Genomic DNA, 21121 nt, shown 5'->3' with positions numbered 1-21121 from the left:
GTTTTTTTCTAAAAATTAAATCTAGTATCATAGTGTTCCAACACTGAGGGCACTTAGAAGAGTATGCCATAAGCTTTTTAGGCAACAAAGAAAAAAATATTAAAAATATTTTGACAGATGGCACAAGATGAGTAAGTGCTTTCCCAAGGTGATTATTTTAAAACAGACACTCAACTTGATGTAGTACTTCTAGTCAACTGGTTGCTAAAACAGTACTCATTTCCATATATTCAAATTCCCTACACTGGCTTAACCTCACTCAACATATATATGACTGACAGGTTGAAAAGCGACCTGATTTACTTTTGAGAAGTACTGGCTGTAGCAAACACTTGTGTTCATTAAGAATATCTCTAATATCCTGTGGGGATCTATTCATCCTCTATTTTATACCATCTACTTCAGGTGTGGCTTCAGAGAGTGGAGGTGGCTATTATCCAAGCCAGGCTAATCAATGTATTTCACCTCAAGCTATAGTGACTGGTCCCCAAGATATATGTGACCCACCTGTTGGGAAGACGAAACACTAATACTTGTGTAGGAAGAGGAAGCTCTCTTTCCACTGGGGCTACTGAGTTAATGGGAACTAAGCATGGAGGTACTGGCAGCCACCTCGTGTTAGAAGATATACAAAGGGAAGCAGAAATGAGAAGTAGAGGGAGAGTTCTGATAATACTTTTTTAAAAACTTTATTGATTATGCTATTACGGTTGTCCCAATTTTTACTCCTTGCCCCCCCCTCCACCAAGCACACCTCACTCCCTCCAGAGATCCTCCCCTCCTTTGTTCATGTCCATGGGTCATGTATGTAAGTTCTTTGGCAACTCCATTTCCTAGACTTGCTCTTAACATCGCCCTGCCTATTCTGGAACTACCAATTTGTACTTCTTAATCTCTGCACCATTTTCTTTTATTCCCCCAGACCCCACTCCCAACTGGTCACCCTCCCAATGTTCTGCAAATCTATGATTCTGCTTTTGTTCTGCTTGTTTACTTATTTTTTTACACTCAATTGTTGATAATTATGTCTTTTTAATGTTCATGGTTTTGATCTTCTTTTTCTTAATAAGTACTTTTACCATTTCATATAATAATGGTTTGGTGATGATGAATACCTTTAGCTTTACCTTTTCTGGGAAGCACTATCTGCCCTTCCATTCTAAATGATAACTTTGCTGGATAGAGTAGTTTAGGTTGTAAGTCCTTCCTTTTCATCTTTGAATACTTTTTTAAAAATTTTATTGACTGTATTTTTTGGACCAAAAGATACACCTAGGTTTTAGAGGAGGAAAATAAAAAAAAAATGAAGCAAAAAAAAATGTGGTAAAATATTTAGTAACATAAATAACATAATATTTCACCAATGTACATGTAAACAGAACTCAACAGCAGCAATAACAACCATTATTCCTCCCAAATATGGGAGAGGGGAAAACAAAACAAAAAACAAATCCCCCCCCAAAAAGAAAAAAAGTGCATATTATAGTCCGAAAATACAGTATTTATTTTTACAGAGAGAAGGCAGGGAGAAAGAGAGGGAGAGAAACATTGACATATGAGAGATACATCAATCACTTGACTCTTGCAGAGCCCCAACTGGGGGCCTAGCCAGCAACCCAGGCATCTGTCCTGACTGGAAATCAAACTGGTGAACTTCTGGTTTGCAGGCTGGCACTCAATCTACTGAGCCACACAAGCCAGGGCAGGAATATTTCTTGACAATCCTTTCTAGCTTGCAAAGTTTCTTCGGAGAAATCAGCTGACAGTCTTAAGGGGAAATTCTTTGTAGGTAATTACCTGCTTTTCCCTTGCTGCTTCTAAGATTATCTCTTTATCGTTAACCTTTGACTTTTTAATTATGATGTGTCTTAGTATAGCCCTCTTTATATCCATCTTGTTTGGGATTCTGTGCTTCTTGGGCTTGTATGTCTATTTCCTTCACCAAATTAGGGAAGTTTTCTTTTATCAGTTTCTCAAATAGGTTTCAATTTCTTGCTCTTTCTCTTCTCCCTCTGGCACCCCTATCATGTGAATGTTGAAATACTTGCAGCTGTCTCCTTATACTATCCTTGATTTTTCAGATTCTCTTTTCTTTTTGCTGTACTGATTATGGATATCTTTTTCTTCCTATGTTCCAAATCATTGATGTGATTCTAGGCTTAATCCATTCTACACTTGTTTCCCTGTAAAATGTTTTTTATTTCAAATAGCATCCCCTTCATTTCTGATTGGATCATTTTTATGCTGTTAAATTACCCAGTTCTTTGAGCATCCTTAGAACCAGTGTTTTCAACTCTGCATTTGATAGATTGCTTACCTCCATTTTGTTTAGTCCTTTTTCTGAATTTTTGTTCTTTTTTCATTTGGGCAACATTTCTTTGTCTCCTCATTTTGGCAGCCTTCTTGTGTTTGTTTCTATGTGTTTCATAGAGCTGCTTTTACTCCACATCTTGGTAGTGTGGCTTAGTATAGTAGGTGTCCTGTAGGGTCCAGTGGCACAGTCTCCCCTACCCCCTAAGCTGGGTATGTGAGGTGTGCTCTTTGTAAGATGAGCATTCCCTCCTCTTGTAGTTGAGTCTTGATTGCTGTAAGCAGGTCAATGGGAGAGATTTACCCACAGGACCAGTTATGACCACTGGCCAGCAACCACCTCCCTCCTTGTGGTTGGGTGGTGCTGTTCCAACTTGGTCTGTTGTATGTCGCACACACAGGCTCTGGGTTTTTGGTTGGTGCAAGCCAGCATCAGCCACCACCTGTGTTCTGTCTGCAAATGGCTGCTGCTAGTGCTAGGCCTGGTGCCATGGAGTGACAGATAAGGGCTGGACTCAGCAGTTGCTTGTTTGAGATTTAGGAAGGTGAGGAGTCTGCAGCTAACCTAGCCATTCACATGGAAAAGCCACTGTTAACATGTTGGGTGCATCTGTAATTTGGATGGGGCAGAGCCACTGCACTGTGGCTGGGGCGGGGGGAGGACTTAGAAAAGAAATAATGGCCTCTCTTTACAGTTCTGTCTGTGAGGAAGCTGTCTCTCAGCTCTTACCTTAGGCCAGACACTTCAGTTACTCCCCATATGCTACTGGTGTCCCTCAATGCACTGTCCTGGTGCTGGAGCACAGAGGGGAGAGTCTAAGTAAGTCTGTGCAGTGGCCGTCTACAGGAGATGCCTGAGAACCCTACAGCTGGTCTGCCAACCTAAACCACCCTGGCTTTTACAACCAGAAGTTACAGGGTCTTATCTTCCTGGCACTGGGACCCGAGGCTGGGTGGTCGGGTACCCCTCACTCCTAAGATATCCCTGTTTTATATCTTCCACACGTGGGCTTGGGACAAGCTAGTTCTGTGTCTCTGTCCCTTCCACCCATCTGGATGAATGTGTTTTTTTTTAATTCCTTAGTTGTCAGACTTCCATGCACCTCGACTTTCTGATGTTTCTGAAAGATAGTTGTTCTATACTTTAGCTGTAATTTTGTTGTGGTTGTGTGAAAAGCTGAGCCACATTTACCCATGCCTCCATCTTGACAGGAAGACTTCCAAATAAAGCCCTGATTAATTCAAATGCTCCTGGACTTGTTATGCAAGCCAGTAAATCCCTTTTTCTTATGCTAGTATGAGGCAGATTTCTGTTATCCATAATAGAAACTGTGTTTTCTATACACTGGGTTATTTAACTTTGATAAGTAATCAAATAATGTTTTGTCTTATTTAGAAAAGTAATATTTAGAAATATCAAGTGTAGGTTTACCTTTGAAATTAAATCTCTGAGTTACAAAACATACTGGGAGTAATGATGTTCTATCAAATAAGAACATATCAATGGCAGTGGGAAAACTATTATCCTGCATCTCTCTAACCATAGGTTTTAAGGTGATTGTGATTTCAAGCTCACTTCATAGGCGGTATTATATCTGAAAATTGGGTCTTAGTTTAAATCAATGAATTGCTTTTCCTAATCCAAACTGACCCAAAATAAGACAAACGGTTAATCCAAGCTGTCAGGTAATCACAAGGCAAACATGGTTTTACTGTCATAAGAAAGCTGTATTTTCATCAAATAGCCCAATTTCCTTGTAAACATGTCTTTTGGATTTCTGGGGTACCAAGGAATGGAGTGAAAAAGAAGAAATTTTCTCTTGCCCTGTGTCTCATGGATGGATAACCTTTTATTAAAATTCAAGGGTTTGACAATATATACTTAAAAAATAATTTGTGTAACCTTGTACTACTTTCTTTTTTAAAAAATATATTTTATTGATTATGCTATTAGAGTGGTCCCACTTTTTTCTCCCCTTTATTCCTCTCTACCCTGTAACCCCACTTCCCACCATTATTCCCCCACCTTAGTTCATGTCCATGGGTCATACGTATAAGTTCTTTGGCTTCTCCATTTCCCATACTATTCTTAACCTCCCCCAGTCTATTTTGTACCTAGGAATTATGCTTCTTATTCCTTTCACCTTTTCTGCCATGCTTCCCCCTTCCCTTCTCTGCTGATAACCCTCCATTGTGATCTCCATTTCTGTGAATTAGTTCCTGTTCTAGTTGTTTAATTCGTTTTTGTAGGTTCAGTTGTTGATAGCTGTGAGTTGTTATCATTTTAATGTTCATACTTTTTATCATCTTTTTCTTAGATAAGTCCCTTTAACATTTCATATAATAAGGGCTTGGTGATGATGAACTCCTTTAACTTGACCTTATCTGAGAAGCACTTTATGTATAAACCGTATAAGCACTTTACCATTCTAAATGATAGCTTTGCTGGATAGAGTAATTTTGGATGTAGGTCCTTGACTTTCATGACTTTGAATACTTCTTTCCATCCCCTTCTTGCTTGTAAGTTTTCTTTTGAGAAATCAGCTGACAGCCTTCTGGACTTCCTTGAAATTTATTTCCTTTGCCAGATTAAAGAAGTTCTCCTTCATTATGTTTTCAAATAAGTTTCCCATTTCTTGCTCTTCCTCTTTTCTTTCTGTCAACCGTATGATTCAGATGTTGGAACGTTTTTAATGTTGTCCCAGAGGTTCCTACGCCTGTTGTCATTTTTTTTTTGAATTCTTGTTTTGTCATTCTGTTACAGATGAATGTTTATTTCTTCTTTCTGCTCCAAACCATTGATTCAAGTGCCAGTTTCCTTCCCTTCACTGTTGGTTGCCTGTACATTTTCCTTCATTTTACTATTTATGGCCTTTACTTTTTCTTCTATTTTGCAACCATACTCAACCATTTCTGTGAGCCTCCTGATTAACAGTGTTTTGAAATCTGCATCGGATAGGTTGGCTATCTCTTCTTCGCTTGGCTGCACTTTTTCTGGAACTTTGATCTGTTCTTTCATTTGGGCCATATCTTTTTGTCTCAGAGCCTATTACATAATAAGGGGTGGAGCCTTTGGTGTTCACAAGGGCAGGGCAACCCGCTTTACTTCACAATGGTTCTGTATGTGGGGGAGGGGTCAGAGAGGAAACAATGACCCTTGCTCCGCTCTCTGCCAGCTTTTAGTCACTTTCTCCACTACCCATAAGCAAATTGGGCCCTTCTGGTGCTGATTTCCATGTGGGTGTGTTTGTGTACATTCTAGGACCCTGTGGGTCAGGGTCAGGCTGAGAGTTACTCCTGCCACTTCAACCCCCACAAGTTTTTTCAGACAGATGTTTTGAGGCTTTATTTCCCCGCACTAGGAACCTAGGTTGCAGGGTCTGTCTCACTCCCAAATGTTCCTCCTGTTTATTCCCATGCAAATGTGAGACCACCCTCTCCGCCAGCCACCACCTCTCCTGCCCTGGGTCTTTAGCCACTGCCTTACCTCACGTAGTCTCTACCCTGGCTGCCCATCTCCTCCCTTTCTTCTCCCCTCCTACCCATCTGGATAAATGTTTCTTCTTTAACTCCTTGGTTGTTGGACTTCCATACAGTTTGATTTTCTGGCAGTTCTGGTTATTTGTTTTTAAATTTGTTGTTGTCCTTCTTTTTGTTGTGCGAGGAGGCATGGTGTATCTACCTATGCCTCCATCTTTGCCAAAAGTCTATACTACTTTCTTAATTAGAGGCATACAGCATGCAGAAAGAGGCATCTTATCTGCCCAGTCACTATTTCCAGATGCATAAATGCTTATATATGTTAGTTATATTTTGAGAGACTAGAAAACTTATTCAAGTTGATCAAAATCCCAGATCACAGCAAAAATAAGCAAGTTATTCATTATAAGCCATTTTAAAATATAATGGCAAGTAATGGCAAGTTTCAGTGGATTAACAGTTTGCTGCTGATTCTCCCAATGCAGATACAATTTAGAAGTACTGTAACTTAATGGTACAGGAAAGACAGATACATTCCAGAAGGTAACTGTGGCGTAACACTGTTTTGCAATGGAAAGTTTCAAAGTCATCAAGTAAATTGCAACTGCTTTTGGTTTCCAAAGGGTGACTATGAACAGAGGTCAGACCATACAAACCTTTTCTCCCTAAAATGTGGCTCTGCAGTGGAACACTGATTTTGTTAATACCTAGAAAAATGAAATCACTTTTTTTGAGTGGGGAGACTATCTACTTTGTGAAACCCATAAACCTTATCTTTCACTTTAAAAATAACCTAAATTCTATTAAAACAGAGGTAAGCCTCTATTTTATTTTTTAATTTTTATTATTTATTATTATTTTTTAATATATTTTATTGATTATACCATTACAGTTATTCTATTCCCCCCTTCATTCCCTTCCCCCCCACACTCCCTTCCCCACTATTCTCCCCCCTTAGTTTATAACCACGTCTCAAATTCTTTAGATTCTATATTTACCCCACTATTCTCGCTCTCCCCCCTATCTATTTTCTACCTACTCTCTATGCTATTTTCTGTACCTTCTCCTCCTCCCACTCCCCTGTTACTAACCCTCCATGTGTTCTTCATTTCTATGGTTCCACTCCTGATCTAGCTGTCCTCTTGGTTTGCTTTTGTTTTAGGTGTGGTTAATAATGTGAGTTTGCTGTCCTTTCACTGTTCATATTTTTATCTTCTTTTTCTTAGATAAGTCCCTTTAGCATTTCATATAGTAAGGGCTTGGGGATGAGGAACTCCTTGAACTTGACCTTATCTGAGAAGCACTTTATCTGTCCTTCCATCCTAAATGAAAGTTTTGCTGGATAAAGCAATCTTGGATGTAGGTCTTTGGATTTCATGACTTGGAATACTTCTTTCCAGCCCCTTCTTGCCTGTAAGGTCTCTTTTGAGAAATCAGCTGACAGTCTGATGGGAACTCCTTTGTAGGTGACTGTCCCCTTATCTCTTGCTGCTTCTAGGATTCTCTCCTTCATTTTAGTCTTGGCTAATGTAATTATGATGTGTCTTGGTGTGTTCCTTCTTGGGTCCAACTTCTTTGGCACTCTCTGAGCTTCCTGGATTTCCTGGAAGTCTATTTCCTTTGCCAGACTGGGGAAGTTCTCCTTTATTATTTGTTCAAATAAGTTTTCCACTCGTGGCTGTTTCTTTTCCCCTTCTGGTACCCCTATAATTCGGATGTTGGGACATTTAAAGATGTCCTGGAAGTTCCTAAGCCTCTCCTCATTTGTTTGAATTCTCATTTCTTCATTCCTTTCTGGTGGGATGTTTCGTTCTTCCTTCTGGTCCATTCCATTGATTTGAGTCCCAGTTTCCTTTCCATCACTATTGGTTTCCTGGACCTCTCCCTTCATTTCAATTAGTTTAGCCTTCATATGTTCCTCTAATTTGTGACTATAATCTACCAGTTCTGTGAGCATCCTGATAAATAGTGTCTTAAATTGGGCTTCTGAGAGGCTGGCAATTTCTCGGTCACTTAGAGTTATTGGCTCTGGGACTTTGAGTTCTTCTTGCACCATCTTTTGGGCTGTTTGTGCCTATTCCATAGCAGGATCTGAGCCCTAAGGTGTTCACTAGCGCACGGCAACTAAGTCGCTGGGTTGTGACGCTGTATGTGGGGGCGGGGTCAAAGAGGGACTATGGCGTCCTGTCTGCTGCCTGCCGCCTCGGCCCTCACCGGTGCCGAAGCTGCCGCCATCACCGGGCCCACACGTTTCGTCCCACTGCACACAAGTGTGCCACCACAGTCAGCCCTCGCCCCCTGGGGCCTGCGTGGTCCATCTCACTGTGCGCGAATGTGCGATCGCGGTCAGTCTGCCCCCACACCCCAACTGGTTCCGGCTGCCTGTGCACCTGGGTCGGGGGACCTGTCCTGCCTGACCCTGCTCACTGCTGGCTCCGCCCCTCTTACCGTCCCCGTTGAATGGTTAGATGTAGTCGGACTTCCGTATAATTCAATTTTTCTGTCCTTTGGTTGTGTCTTTGGTTCTCCAAACCTTTGTTGTATTCAAACTTGGTTGTGGGAGAAGGCACAGTGTTTCCACCTATGCCTCCATCTTGGCGGAAGTGGGAAGTCTCTATTTTAAATAATAAAATTACTTATGTGAAATAGTCCAAATCTGAAAATAAATATTTTCAATTTATACCAGTGGTCCTCTAACACATACTTTTGTTTAAGAAAATGGTGTGGATTCTTCATTGTGCTTTAAAATCCTGGCAAAGAAGTCTCCCTATATTGTTTAGGTAGATACTGTGGGCAAGAGTTCTACTCTTGGTAAATAGTACATACCTGTGAAATTTTATTACTAGCTAAATTTTCTAACTAGATTGACATCAGATGAACTAACAAACCTTCCAGTTACTCCATTACCTAAAGGAAAGAGAATGTAAGAGAAAGAAAAGCCAAGACAAATGAAGATTCCTTTAAAATGAATCTTCCCTAAGATAAATAAAAGTCAATTAGCCTATGGCCTGGGGTTTTGCATTTCAGTTGGATTGGAGACAAGTCCTAACATAACCAATTTTAGACTACAAATAAGATTTACAGCTTTGTCAAAACAAATTAATTTGACATTAATTGTTTAAACAAATGCAACATGTTCTTGGTTATGTCAGTCCATTCCACTCAGGACTGTTATGAAGACATTACCCTAAATATTTTAAAATGCTGTCTAAGGTAAAGAAACTTCTTCTAAATACATCTAAATATTCTCACTTACAATCCTAGATTCTCTATTTTGCTCTTCTGAACTGCAATAATACCAAAATAATGTTCGGTCTAAACAATGTAGGGAAATTCCTTTGGAGAGATTTTTCTGTAGTAGGGCTTTCTGAATTTAGAAGCGACTTCAAAAAGCAATTAAGGTTGACTTCTCATACCACTGTCTTTAACATCATGCAGAATTAATATAAAAGGCTCAGAGAGCTCACAGTAACAATTTAATTATTGGTGCCATCTAACCTTCACCCTCCTGGAAAATGTGCTGTGCCCCGCACTCACCACTTTCTCTTTGGATCTCAGGACTCCCAGCTTCCCAAACCGAACGTGGAAAGGCGAACACTGATAGGTGCCATCCTGCTGCCGCACCACAATGACATCGATGCACCCAGACAAGGTAGCTTGGTTAATACCCTTGTAGAGTTCCTTCACAGTGACAATCACCTGCCCAGCCAGCTGTCCCACATAATTCATGGTTTGAGACTACAAAAGATAAGAAAAAAATTAGATGCAATGTTAACACTGAATTTATAGATCCAATGAGAATAACAGAGAAAAAACAAAAGTGACTAAAATTACATCACTAGTGTGTACACTAGATTATGTACCATTAGTAACTTTGATGACTTTGAACCCATTAGCATCATGCTACCACTGTTTCTACACATGAACAATCCTAAACTGTCCTCCATTTTATCTAAAGCATGAGTAAGTTCCCTTTCCTTTCCCATTATCACACATAGTGCCAGATGCTATTAGAGACTTTTCTGCAAAGAACCTGCACAAAACCACCAAAGAACCCAGATCACCACCACTGCCCTTCTGCCCAAGACTCTTGGGTTCTCATGGCTATTGTATCTACTCTGGCCATTGTATCTACTCTGGCCATAGCAGACAAACAGGAAAAAAAATGACCAAAGATCATCCCCAGAAGAAACCTGCTGAAAGATGAGTAAGTGAAAGTTGTTTTCTATGAACTATTAGTAGATAGTTCTATTAGTAGAATAGTAGAACTATTCTATTAGTAGAATATTGTGGATCAGATGGACAGTCGATTAAATAAACTCTAGTGAGTTAGGCTGGGTCTAACCCAACTTGTAACATTACCTGTAGGGAAAAACCCCCTTCAATGCTACAGCCCAACTCACTGGAACATACATTCACATCCCATAAACTTCAAAGCTAAAAACAGGGTTTTAACCTTGTTCTTCAACTGCAATTCACTATTCAAATCAGGATGACCAGGCTGTAAAGAATCCTCCAGAAAGGGTCAAAGAAGGAGGTGAGAGCACATGACTAGGTCCACCAGGGCCAAAGGAAATGTTTTTCTGTCTCTGTGCTCCAGAGCTCCTGTGACTGCAGTTAGAGCTGGCTTTACTCTAACCACAGGATGTGGCATCCACAATATGATATATGCTGTGATGGCAAGTACCCCTGGAACCCCCATAACTATTCCACTCATGAGGGACAAAAAGCCCCCTCTAGTTCTAGGATCGTCAAATTTCATTTCCAGTTATTGAATATCACATTTCTTTGGTTAGACACTGTGTCAAAGCACAACTCAGCAAAAGTTATTCTCTTGGGGACGGGAAAGTTGCAAATCAAACAAGAGAGCCTTTGCACAGCTCTGGCTAATCCAGAGGCTAACTTACACTGAACCAGAGAACTGAGAGATGATTTTCCAGGTTATTCATCATAAGCACATCTCTCTCTCTAAACCCAGCTTTCGAAGTACCTAGAACTCAAAGTAACTACATGCTCAGCAAAGTTCCCAGATCATTCTATGCTGTCGGAAAAGTCTAAAGCTGAATTGTGAGGAAAAAATGGCATCCCTTGGGAAAAGGTAGGGGCCCACTGTTTAAAGCTGAGCAAGTGCCTGATGGCAGTGTCTGGATTATTTTTTTCTGCTCCTGTATACAGATGAATGTGTAATCACAGCCTATTCGTTTTACACCATGAAACACAGTTACAGTACTTCTACCCTGCAGGGGTTTTTTTAATATTTTAAAGTTAATGTTACCAAGGCCCCCAAATGCACCTACAGAAGGTACATTTGGGAGATGTAAACTAGCTGCAGAACTTACTACTAAATAACCAAACAAGGCAGTGTCCTCTATGTGGTAATTCCAAAACAATGACAAGTTGGTGATGATAATGGTTTTAGAATTATTTCTTGAATGAATAAAAGAATGATCAAGTGAACTTTCAATAAATGAGACTAAAAAAATAAAAAATGTGGGGAGGAAATAGTGTTTCATCAGAATATTCACATTACAACTAATTATATTTAATTTTTTATTTTGATATAATTGTAGATTCACATACATGTAATTGTAATAAATAATACAAAGTGATTGCATGTACCATTTACCAGTTTCCCCCAAAACTAACATTCTCACATAATTCTAGTACAGTATCACAACTGGGATATCAACACTGATTCAGTTAACAAGATTCAGAATATTTCCACCATCACAAAGACCCATCCTATTGGCCTTTTACAGCCACACACAACTACTTCCCTCCCACTCTCATTCTCACTCTCTCCTTAATCTCTGCCAACCACTAAACTGTTCTTCATTTGTGTGATTTTTGTCATTTCTAAGACAGTTATATAAGTGGAATCATATAGTATATAACCTTTGGAGATTGCCTTTTTCCACTCGCATTTCTATGGAGACTCATTCAGGTTTCTGCATGTAATAACATTTTGTTCCTTTTTATTGTGAAGTCGTGTTTTGTGGTAGAGATGCACCATATTTTGTTTAACCATCCATGTGCTGAAGAACAGCTAAACTAATTTTAAGTTTTTGGCTATTACAAAGAAAACTGCTATAAGCATCCCTATATAGATTTTTGCATGAAAATAAGTTTTCAACTAACTGGGGTAAAAAAATCCAGGAATGGCTGCTGGGTTGAATGGAAATTACATGCTTAGTTTTTAAAGACACTTCCATCAGAGTTGCTGTGCCATTTTACATTTCCAGCACCAATATCTGAGAGATGCAGTTTATCCACATCCTTGGCTAACACTTGGCATTGTTACTATTTTTTATTTTAGTTGTGATGACAGGTGTGCAATGATATTGATTTTAAATTGCATTTCTCTACTGGCTACTGATGCTATCTTTTCAGGTAATTTGCCACATAAATGTCATTACATTTTGTTTCATAAAAGTACATAACTAATTTAGAAGAAAAGGGAATAAACATCTTGTTTTTGCCTTATTTGGGGAGTCACGGTGAACAAATTTTATATGTCAAGAATGTTTAAAAAACAGAAGTGAAATAACATTTTGTCTTTTGTAGTTCATTTTTCACCCTTCTACCAGAAGGATTTTTAGCAACCCAAAACATTCCATCAGAATTTCATATTCTATAAGTAATTCGAGGTCTATCCAGAAGGTATCCAGCCATGTACTAGGAAAAACAGAAATACTTATCAAAGAAGATACGAGATGCAAGAAACACTGTACACAGGACAATGATGTCTCAGCACCTTGGCACCTCACACAATTTTCCCAATCACCATCATCACCTTTGAAAGGGAAGTGATTTCAGACCATTGATGAGATTCAGGAACTTTCCCACGAAAGTTCCATGTGTCAGGAACTTTCCTGAATCTCATCAATGGTCTGAAATCACTTCCCTTTCAAAGGTGACTTTAGTTTTGAGAAAAGCCAAAAGTTGCAGGGCACCAAATCTGGGCTGTAGAGGCAGGGCTGAGTCACCCGGGCATGATATTTCACAAAATATATTTGGTATTTCACAAAAAACCTGCATAAGACGTAATGCATGAGCCGGTGCATCATCATGATGAAAATGCCAATCAGCAGTTGCCCACAGATGTGGCCTTCTGAATCACCCAAATAGTTTCCTTGGAGGAATGTTCAAGCTTAACACAAACTTTGTGCAGATTCATTCCTCTACTCAGTCATTTCGCATTCAAAGGCTACACAGTACACATGCTCACTCAGCAGCACCTACTGGCCCCACTGACTAGTACAGTGAAGTCATCACTGTTCACTTAGATACTAACATTCCAGTCCACTCTCATTGGCTGCCAGGTTTTATCAATGTTGTACAAACTGTTCTCATTATATTAACAAAGGCTAGACTTTTTCCAGACAGACCTTACATATGTTTACATCATGCTTTTGGTCTTTCCTGGTACATACATTAACCAAATAGCACCCAAGTAAACAATCTTTATTATTGCCTGATGGTAGTGGCAATTTTAAAATGAGTTTTGTTACACGGTCTTTTAAAAATTCATAACTAATTAAATAGGACTTTTCTTAAAAGAAACTGAAAATAACTTTTGTCTCTTCATTCAGCCATAAACAAGTCTTATAAACTAAATATATAATAAGCTTACATCAACTAGAACACTGAATTCATAATTCAGTGCAACTACATTTATTTAAGATGATTCTAATTACCATGGCTGAAGGATGTACTGTTCTACAAACAAGTCTATTGTGTAAATAACCAGCTGCTAAATGTAGAAAAATACAGTCCAATGACTGATTTTCTCTTAGCATATATAAAATAATTCTGTTTATGTTATAAAGGCTGGGAAAACAAAAGTAAAGGGAGGCTTGATGCCTTAACATTCACTACACCCTGAGAATGAGGCACAACTCTGGTAGGAGGGAAACCCTAACCAGGCTGGGCTAGGGGGACTTTCTCATGGTTATGTCTGGGGAAAAGCAATTGGTCATTGCATGCATGATACCTTGAACAGCTTGCTCTTTAAGCAGAAGCCAGCAGCATAAAACTTTAGTCCTGCAAGCCCAACCCAACACTAGCCGTAATAAAGCCCAGTGAGTACAAAGTCAAGTCTCTGACACCAGTTTGTCCTGGTCACAGTATGGGAAAGCAGGACTATGTGCAGGGGCAGAAAAGAAAGATAATTAGGTAATCCAGGAAGATACTAGCTTTTAAAATAAAACTAACATTAAAAAATAGCAAAGTAATATAGATTGTAAACTATTTATCTTTCATAGTGAATAATGAGAAAAAGAAGATACGATAACATGAAATCAAGAACAGAGAGTGACAGAGACCAATGGACAAGGATGCAGAAAGAGACTGAAGAAAATGCAGAGAAAAAGCAAAGACACTACATAATCAGAAAGCAGACTGACTTAAAGATGCCCACAGAAAGAACACTGTGGAACTGAAGGATGTTCACAGAACAGCATCCTATCTCCAGGCTCACAAACACAAATAAAAACATTAAAATGCATTTACTGATTCTTAGAACTGGAAGAATTTATCCAGCCCAGTCTTGCAACAAATTCAAAAAATGCTTGTCCTACATCTCTGAAATACGGTCAAGTTAACAATCAACACAGTAGCAGCAACTACTTTTTTTGAGAGTTTACTGTGTACCTAATTCTTAAGTTTATTATACAAGCATTATTATCTCAAAACCACCTTTTGGCAAGTATAATTTCTATTTTTAAAGAGAATAAAATTGAGGCTTAAAAAGGTTAAGTATTGTTGTGGACTGAACGTTCCCCACCCCCATGGTCCTCATATTTGTATGTTGAAGACCTAACCCTGGAGGTGGAGTCTTCAGGAGGTAATTAGGTTTATATGAAGCCATGAGTACACTGATCCCCCCCGCAACGATGGGATAAATGTCTTTAGAAGGAGATGACACCAGAGGGTGCTCTCTCTCCCCCCACCATGTGAGGACAGTGAGAAAGTAGTTGTACAGCCAGGAAGAGGGCCCTCAGTAGGAACTGAAGACCTTGGACTTCCCAGGCTCCAAAACTGTAAAAAACAAATGTCTGTTGTTTAACCCATGCAGTCTATGGTATTTTGTCATGGCATCCTGAGCTGACTAAGACCAAGTATCATCTTGAACATCATATGCTACACAACTTTTCACTTTGGGGATACTTCAGCTGACAGACACTCCTTTCACCAAGACATTCACAAAGGTATCAGTCAGCCCTAGTTATTGTATCCACTAGAAATCACACTGAATTATGTACCACCCTCTTCTAAATGACACACCAAACAGTTTACTGTACAACCACAATTAGGTTTCATCTATTCTGGGCTAAGCATTCTTACTTATATGAAAATTGAATGGTGCCCACTATTGGATTTTTCTTATCAAATACTTTTAAACATACTACTGCCTGGAATAAATGGGTAGCTTTCAAGATTCAATTATTTACCAAAAGTTGGAAGATTTGCTTAGCAACTTTACCTGAGCATCAGAGATACTAAAGTATTTACTTTATGGAATGCATCAGTAAATGGGTTCAAATACAGATCTCCCTCCTACAAAACTGCCCAAGATTATTTAAAGCTGATATATTGAATCAAAGCCAATGGTTGTTAAAAAGTAACTATAAAAATATAGGTAGTTCTAAAAACATTACAATTTTTAAATTGTTATCAGTACAAAATAGATATATTCTAAATTGCTCCTTTATACATATCACCAAAAATCTGTCCTAAGTTTTAAGTTTACCTTCACGTATCTATTTTATACTAGTATTACTAGTTAGCAGTACTACTAACAAACACCACAACTACAGTTGTCACACATTCATCATGTGTCAAGTGCTGTGTTAACCTGAACATTATCTCACGTAATCTTCACAACTACCTGTAAGTTTGGTATCAGTATTCCCATTTATATGAGGAAACTGCGGTTCAGAAGTATCCAAGGCCACCACACTAAGTGGTAAGACTGATTGATACTCAAATTCAAGTCTAATTCTAGAGCCTATGTCCTTCCCTGAGCCTCTAAGTGACAGAAATGCTCTAAGCAACAACAAAATCCCCAGATGCCTTGTTGTAAGTGAAGCCTCAAACAAAAAGCAAAGACAATACATACGTAGGCTGACAAAAAGATGCCCACAGAGAGAGAACACTGTGGAACTGAAGGATGTTCACAGAGCTCCATCCCTGCCTATCTTCAGGCCCCCAAGTATAACCACCAAAAAAAAGCTCAGATTTCTTTAGGAACTGGACTATTTTTACACAATACTATCTGGCCACATAAACATTATAATTAAAGAGTCCACAGGAGCCATAGTTGTCCTCCAAATACCACTTTTTAAGTAAAGATTTTATTTATTTATTCTCAGACAGAGGGGAAGGGAGGGAGAAAGAGAGGGAGAGAAACATCAATGTGTGATTGCCTCTCGTGTGCCCTCTGGGGAACTGCCCCACAACCCAGGCATGTGCCTTGACTGGGAATTGAACCAGTGACCCTTTGGGTTTGCAGGCCAGCACTCAATCCACTGAGCTACATCAGCTGGGGTCACATACCCCTTTTGAGAGTTAGCATTGACTACTAACCCTTCTGCTAGATCTACAGTTCAAAGTTAGGAAGTGAACTTTCTAGGAGATACCATGTGATCAAGACTTGTGGGTGGTTTGTATCCAAGAGCTTGCCTTCAACATTCCATCTACCCTTTTGCTGACAGATATCAGGAAATGTGCTATCAAGGAACAGAAAGTTCTAAACAGTTCGTGAAACAAACAACAGAACACTGTTGGTTCACATCCCAGCTTACACCTATGCTCCTGGACCTAACTCCTCTAGGCACCCAAGCATACATTCTTCATTTGAGTAGCACTTACTCAAAGGTTTGTTTGAAGATCTATTTTTTAGAGAGAGAGGGGAGGGAGAAAGAGGAAGAGAAACATTGATATGCAAGAGAAATATCTATGGGTTGCCTCTTGCATGCCCTCAACCAGGATTTGGCCCGTACCCCAGGCATGTGCCCTGCCTGGAATGGAACCAGCAATCCCTTGGTTCGTGGGACAGCACCTAACCCACTGAGTCACATGAATCAGAGGCACTTACTCTTTTTTAAGAACTTTCTCAAACATACCTCATTTGATCTTCAAAAGGGAAATTTATGTTATGCAAGGCAGACATTATTAATTTTATTTTACATTTACACTAAGACAAGTCATTTGCTTTCCACTACTGTTTACTAGAACACAGCTCCACTGTGACTCAGGATTCCAACCTCCCTGCTACTTTCCACCATGGTTTAAATCTTTGGACCCTCAAGATCAGCTGGTGTTCCTGAAGACAAGGGATTTGAAGGTTGAACCCAAGTTGTATTATTCTCTAAGGATCCAGAGTTCTCTCAAGAATCACTCAGCCTGGCTGAGAACTTGACTTCCTTAAGAGTGGATGACAAAAGGCAGCAAGGACACACACAGCAACACCTGCTGCAAGCTTCCCCTGGAGGACAGGCGGGTCGACGTCCCCCAGGGGACTTGGCCACATCCTGTGAGGGCTGAACTCCATCAAGACCTTTGCTAAACCATTTACCGTGTGCCCAGGAGACTCTATGGGGACCGCAATGACCTAAAGGAGGTTACAACTTAGCTAGAACAGAGAACTAGTCAAAACAGGTGCAGCCTTTGAACGAGCAGCAAGCAGGGCCCCAGGCAACAGTTGCTAACCCTGACAAAGAAGCCAGCCTTCCTAGAGAAGCCCCTCTTGGCCACTTAAATTCCATTAAATGACTTACTGCATACCTCTCAGTTTTTTCTCTTCCCATCACAGCAGATGCTAACTTATTTTAGCTGCCTTTTAAAAAAATTTATTTGAGGGGTCAATTTTTGTTGTTCTACTTATTTACGCAACCATTGGTTGATTCTTTTATGTACCCTGACCAGGGATCGAACCCACAACCCTGGTGTATCAGGACGACTCTCTAACCAACTGAAATACCTGGCCAGAGCCTAGCTGTCTTTTAATATTTGCTTTACAAAATAAGAAACAGGAAATAATAGCACAAAAAACAGCCCTTGTTCTCAGTCAGGGAGACAGTCCCCAACCCTAGGAACTTCACTAAGTAGATGGTTCATTAGGCCCCATTTGGTCTCCCTGAAGCCAAAAATCCAAAATGCCCTGCCACAAAAATCTCCTTGAGAACCACAGTCTCTTTCTCCCCCCCAGTACAGTGAAGCTGCTATTGTTCATTTACAGGACCACTTAGTCCTCCATCTATGGAATCTGTAAACCAAAACCAAAACCAAAACCAAAACTCCGGACACACTCCTTGAATATACGAAGTTCTCCAGACAGCTTCTTTGTCACAGGGAAGGTCCTTCAATGTAATTCCTCTGCATATTTAATTTAGAAATAATCATGTAAGATTACATAATTCCTCAAGACACACAACAGAGAATTTGTAATCCACCTATCAAAATGCTCATTATACTGGCACATGTCTGACAAGATTTTCATATAGTCAAGCACAACTGAGCACCTGTTTCATGCCAGGTACACAGTGAGTCCTTATAACATAAAGATGAATAAATCCTTCCATGCTTCTCTCACAGGTCCCCAGGTTTAACAAGAGAAAGAGACATAAATAGCATCTTAACTTACACAACGCCTGTGGTAATGCTAATTTGGTTATTTTCACAAAGACTAGAAAAAGGAGGAAAAACACCTGCATGGAGAATCAAGGAAAGCTTCTAGAAGCAGCAAATATTTGTTCTAGCAGTGTAAATGTATGTGAAAAGTCTACTAGGCCAAGAAAAGGCGGTGCCAGTAGGCAGTCCTGGGCAGAGAGAAGAGCACGTGGAAAGGGTATGCTGAATCTGAGGCAAAAGTGAAAAGTGATGCAAGGACTTGGGCCCATGCCTCAAGTATATCTCATGGGCAATGGACACGAGCAGGGGTTATGGTCAGAAAAATGACATAATGACTTGGGAGTAGGGAGGATGAACTGGAGAAAAGGGGGCAAAAAGTGGAGACCACTTCAGAAGCTACTACAACCCATTTAAGCAAGAGATGGTGCAAATGTAAAGGCAGAAGAGGTAGAGAGGGGGCTGAGAATCAGAAAGATGTGATGACCAACCCAAGACAGATGTTAATGGAAAGAAAGCAGTTGGTTAGGATCATACCACAATTTCTAGACTGAGCTAGAAATACATCTGACACATACATGTGGCATTCAGTAAATATTGTTGAATCAATGAACAAAGAAACTCAGACATGAAAATAAAAAGGGCAGATACGGTGGGGAACTTTCTATTAAGGCTGAAATTCAAGATTTTTATTCCACTGGTTCAAAATTTTGTGTACAAGAAAAACATCCTGAACAGTTTTTAAAATGCAAATTTCCTTGGATCTCTTTTAAAGTTTAATAACTGATAATGAACATCAGCCAGGTTAGGGTAGCATAGTTCCATATAAAAACAAGAGACCTTCTAATACAATTCCATGCCTATCCTTGCTACTTCCAAAATCAGTCTGCCATAAAATGAATTCCAAGGAGGGGTGAATCTTTGGGTGCTGTCCTCTATCTTTCTTCAGAAAAGATGTACAGAGATGTTCTAGAAGTTCCTTCTGAGCTAGCATCTGGACTCAGAAGATTCCTTCCTGAGAAACTAAGGTTTAGCCAGGATGTTTGAAGGCACAGTCAGAGCCTGTTCTATGTCTAACCAACCTCTTTTCTTCCTATTAAGTGAAGAACACTGGCAAGGTCCACAATGCAGGCCAGCATTACTCAGAGTAGTCCTGGACCATGTGCAGTAGAATCAAGTTTGGGTGGTTAAGAATGTAGATTCCTGGGCCTCAATCCAAACATGAAAAACTGGAAGTAGAGTCTTGAAGTTCTGTTATCCATTGATTCTGAAGGACATCCAGGTCTGAGAACTACCTCCAATCTCTATTGCACAAATTTCATGCTCCCAATCCAGACTAAGCTTGTTGAGAAAATCAAGTTGTCATGGGTTGAAGTACATATCCAAGCCTCTAAGACACCTATTACCTTGACAACTGATCCAAACTTAAACAGACCTTGAATTTTAGACATTTTACTGAACAAACAGCTGACCTGGTCATTTTTATAAGATGAACTCAAGGACTGACAATGGTTCTGTCAAAAACTCATTTATAAAAATTCTTGTCTGGGAAGATTGCTTTCTTAGGGGTTTCTTCCCTAATTACAACCTAATACTACTCAAAATTAACCTTTTGAATACATAAGAAAGAAGAGGAAATTTTCTGACCCAATATTCTGTTTTGGAATTTGAGCAGCTATAATGTTACAATGGCTAGCTCAGAGGGTATTAACAGGGGTCCCAGGATCACTACAATTTCCTGTCTGAGACTCCAAACATGGGGGTAAACCCCAGGAGCCATGTCTACAATATGGGACTGAAGCCTTAGTATCAGGGGGCTGATGGGGTGGGGAGACACATGACCCAAAACTGGGCCAAAGAGATACACTTGAAGTGTGTATGGAGACTCGAAGTAATCAGAAACCAGCGAGGCTGAGTCACCGGGGTGGTGTCAGAGAAGGCTCACCAGCTCAAGATACCAAGCAGCCCCAGCTCTTGCCCTTTTACCATCTCTCTGAATGATGAAGTCACAACCTGGTTTGCTTGGCTTGTTCAGAGTCCATGTCTAATGTCTGCCAACAAAGGACTTAAATACAAACATGCTGATACTGCCTCTGACTTGATAAAGTCTCCAAAAAAACACCCTGGGAAAATTAGTAAGAAAATAACCCAAAAGTAACCCAGTAAAAGCTGCCTTCTACTGAAAACTGAGGATTTTATTTTTTTATTGTTATGATTATTTTTAATGAGAGGACATGAGGTTGACCTTAAGCTTATCTGTCAAGGCTAGTAAGCTAATAAATTCAGATTTCAAATCTGTCAAAATATACGTTCTTTAAGGAAATTTAGAAGCATAGATTTCTATGTACTGGGCTCACTTTCCTATAATTTCACCACACTACCTACAAAGTAGACACACAATTATTTGGGGCTGAGTAAGGGTCAAAAAAGGGAAGACCCTTTGCCACTACAGTAATAAACATTCTTTCCTGAGTGGTGGTCCCAAGTTTTACTCAACTGTTTGCTCTAGCTTTTCAGGAGATACCACTAAGATAAGACTGTGTCACCTACTTCATCTTCAAACACCATCAATTCCCTGCCCTCCACCCTAGTCACTGGCCCAGTAATTGTCAGAGCAATCCTTCAAAATCCAACGATAGTTTTCTTCTCAATCCATCACCTAGTGCTGACTACTGATCGAAGAGAAAGGATGTCCTAGGTT

General features: G+C 39.8%; 1 protein-coding gene across 3 annotated transcripts in view; it reads right to left on the bottom strand.

Moving 5' to 3' along the window:
* Positions 1–21121, bottom strand: part of LPIN2 (lipin 2) — a 95119-nt gene that overhangs the window by 37428 nt on the left and 36570 nt on the right. For all 3 annotated transcript variants that reach the window (XM_037060709.1, XM_037060708.1, XM_037060707.1), the window contains exon 2: positions 9328–9528. In XM_037060709.1, coding sequence (XP_036916604.1) covers positions 9328–9519 — 192 coding nt within the window. In that variant the 5' untranslated portion in view covers positions 9520–9528. The remainder of the gene's footprint in view (positions 1–9327; positions 9529–21121) is intronic.

The sequence above is a fragment of the Sturnira hondurensis genome, unplaced genomic scaffold (assembly GCF_014824575.4).
Source record: "Sturnira hondurensis isolate 20B ecotype Veracruz unplaced genomic scaffold, ASM1482457v3 Scaffold0012467, whole genome shotgun sequence".
NCBI lineage: Eukaryota > Metazoa > Chordata > Mammalia > Chiroptera > Phyllostomidae > Sturnira > Sturnira hondurensis.
Note: the sequence above shows the minus strand (reverse complement) of the source record. Positions and strands in the feature narration are given on the sequence as shown.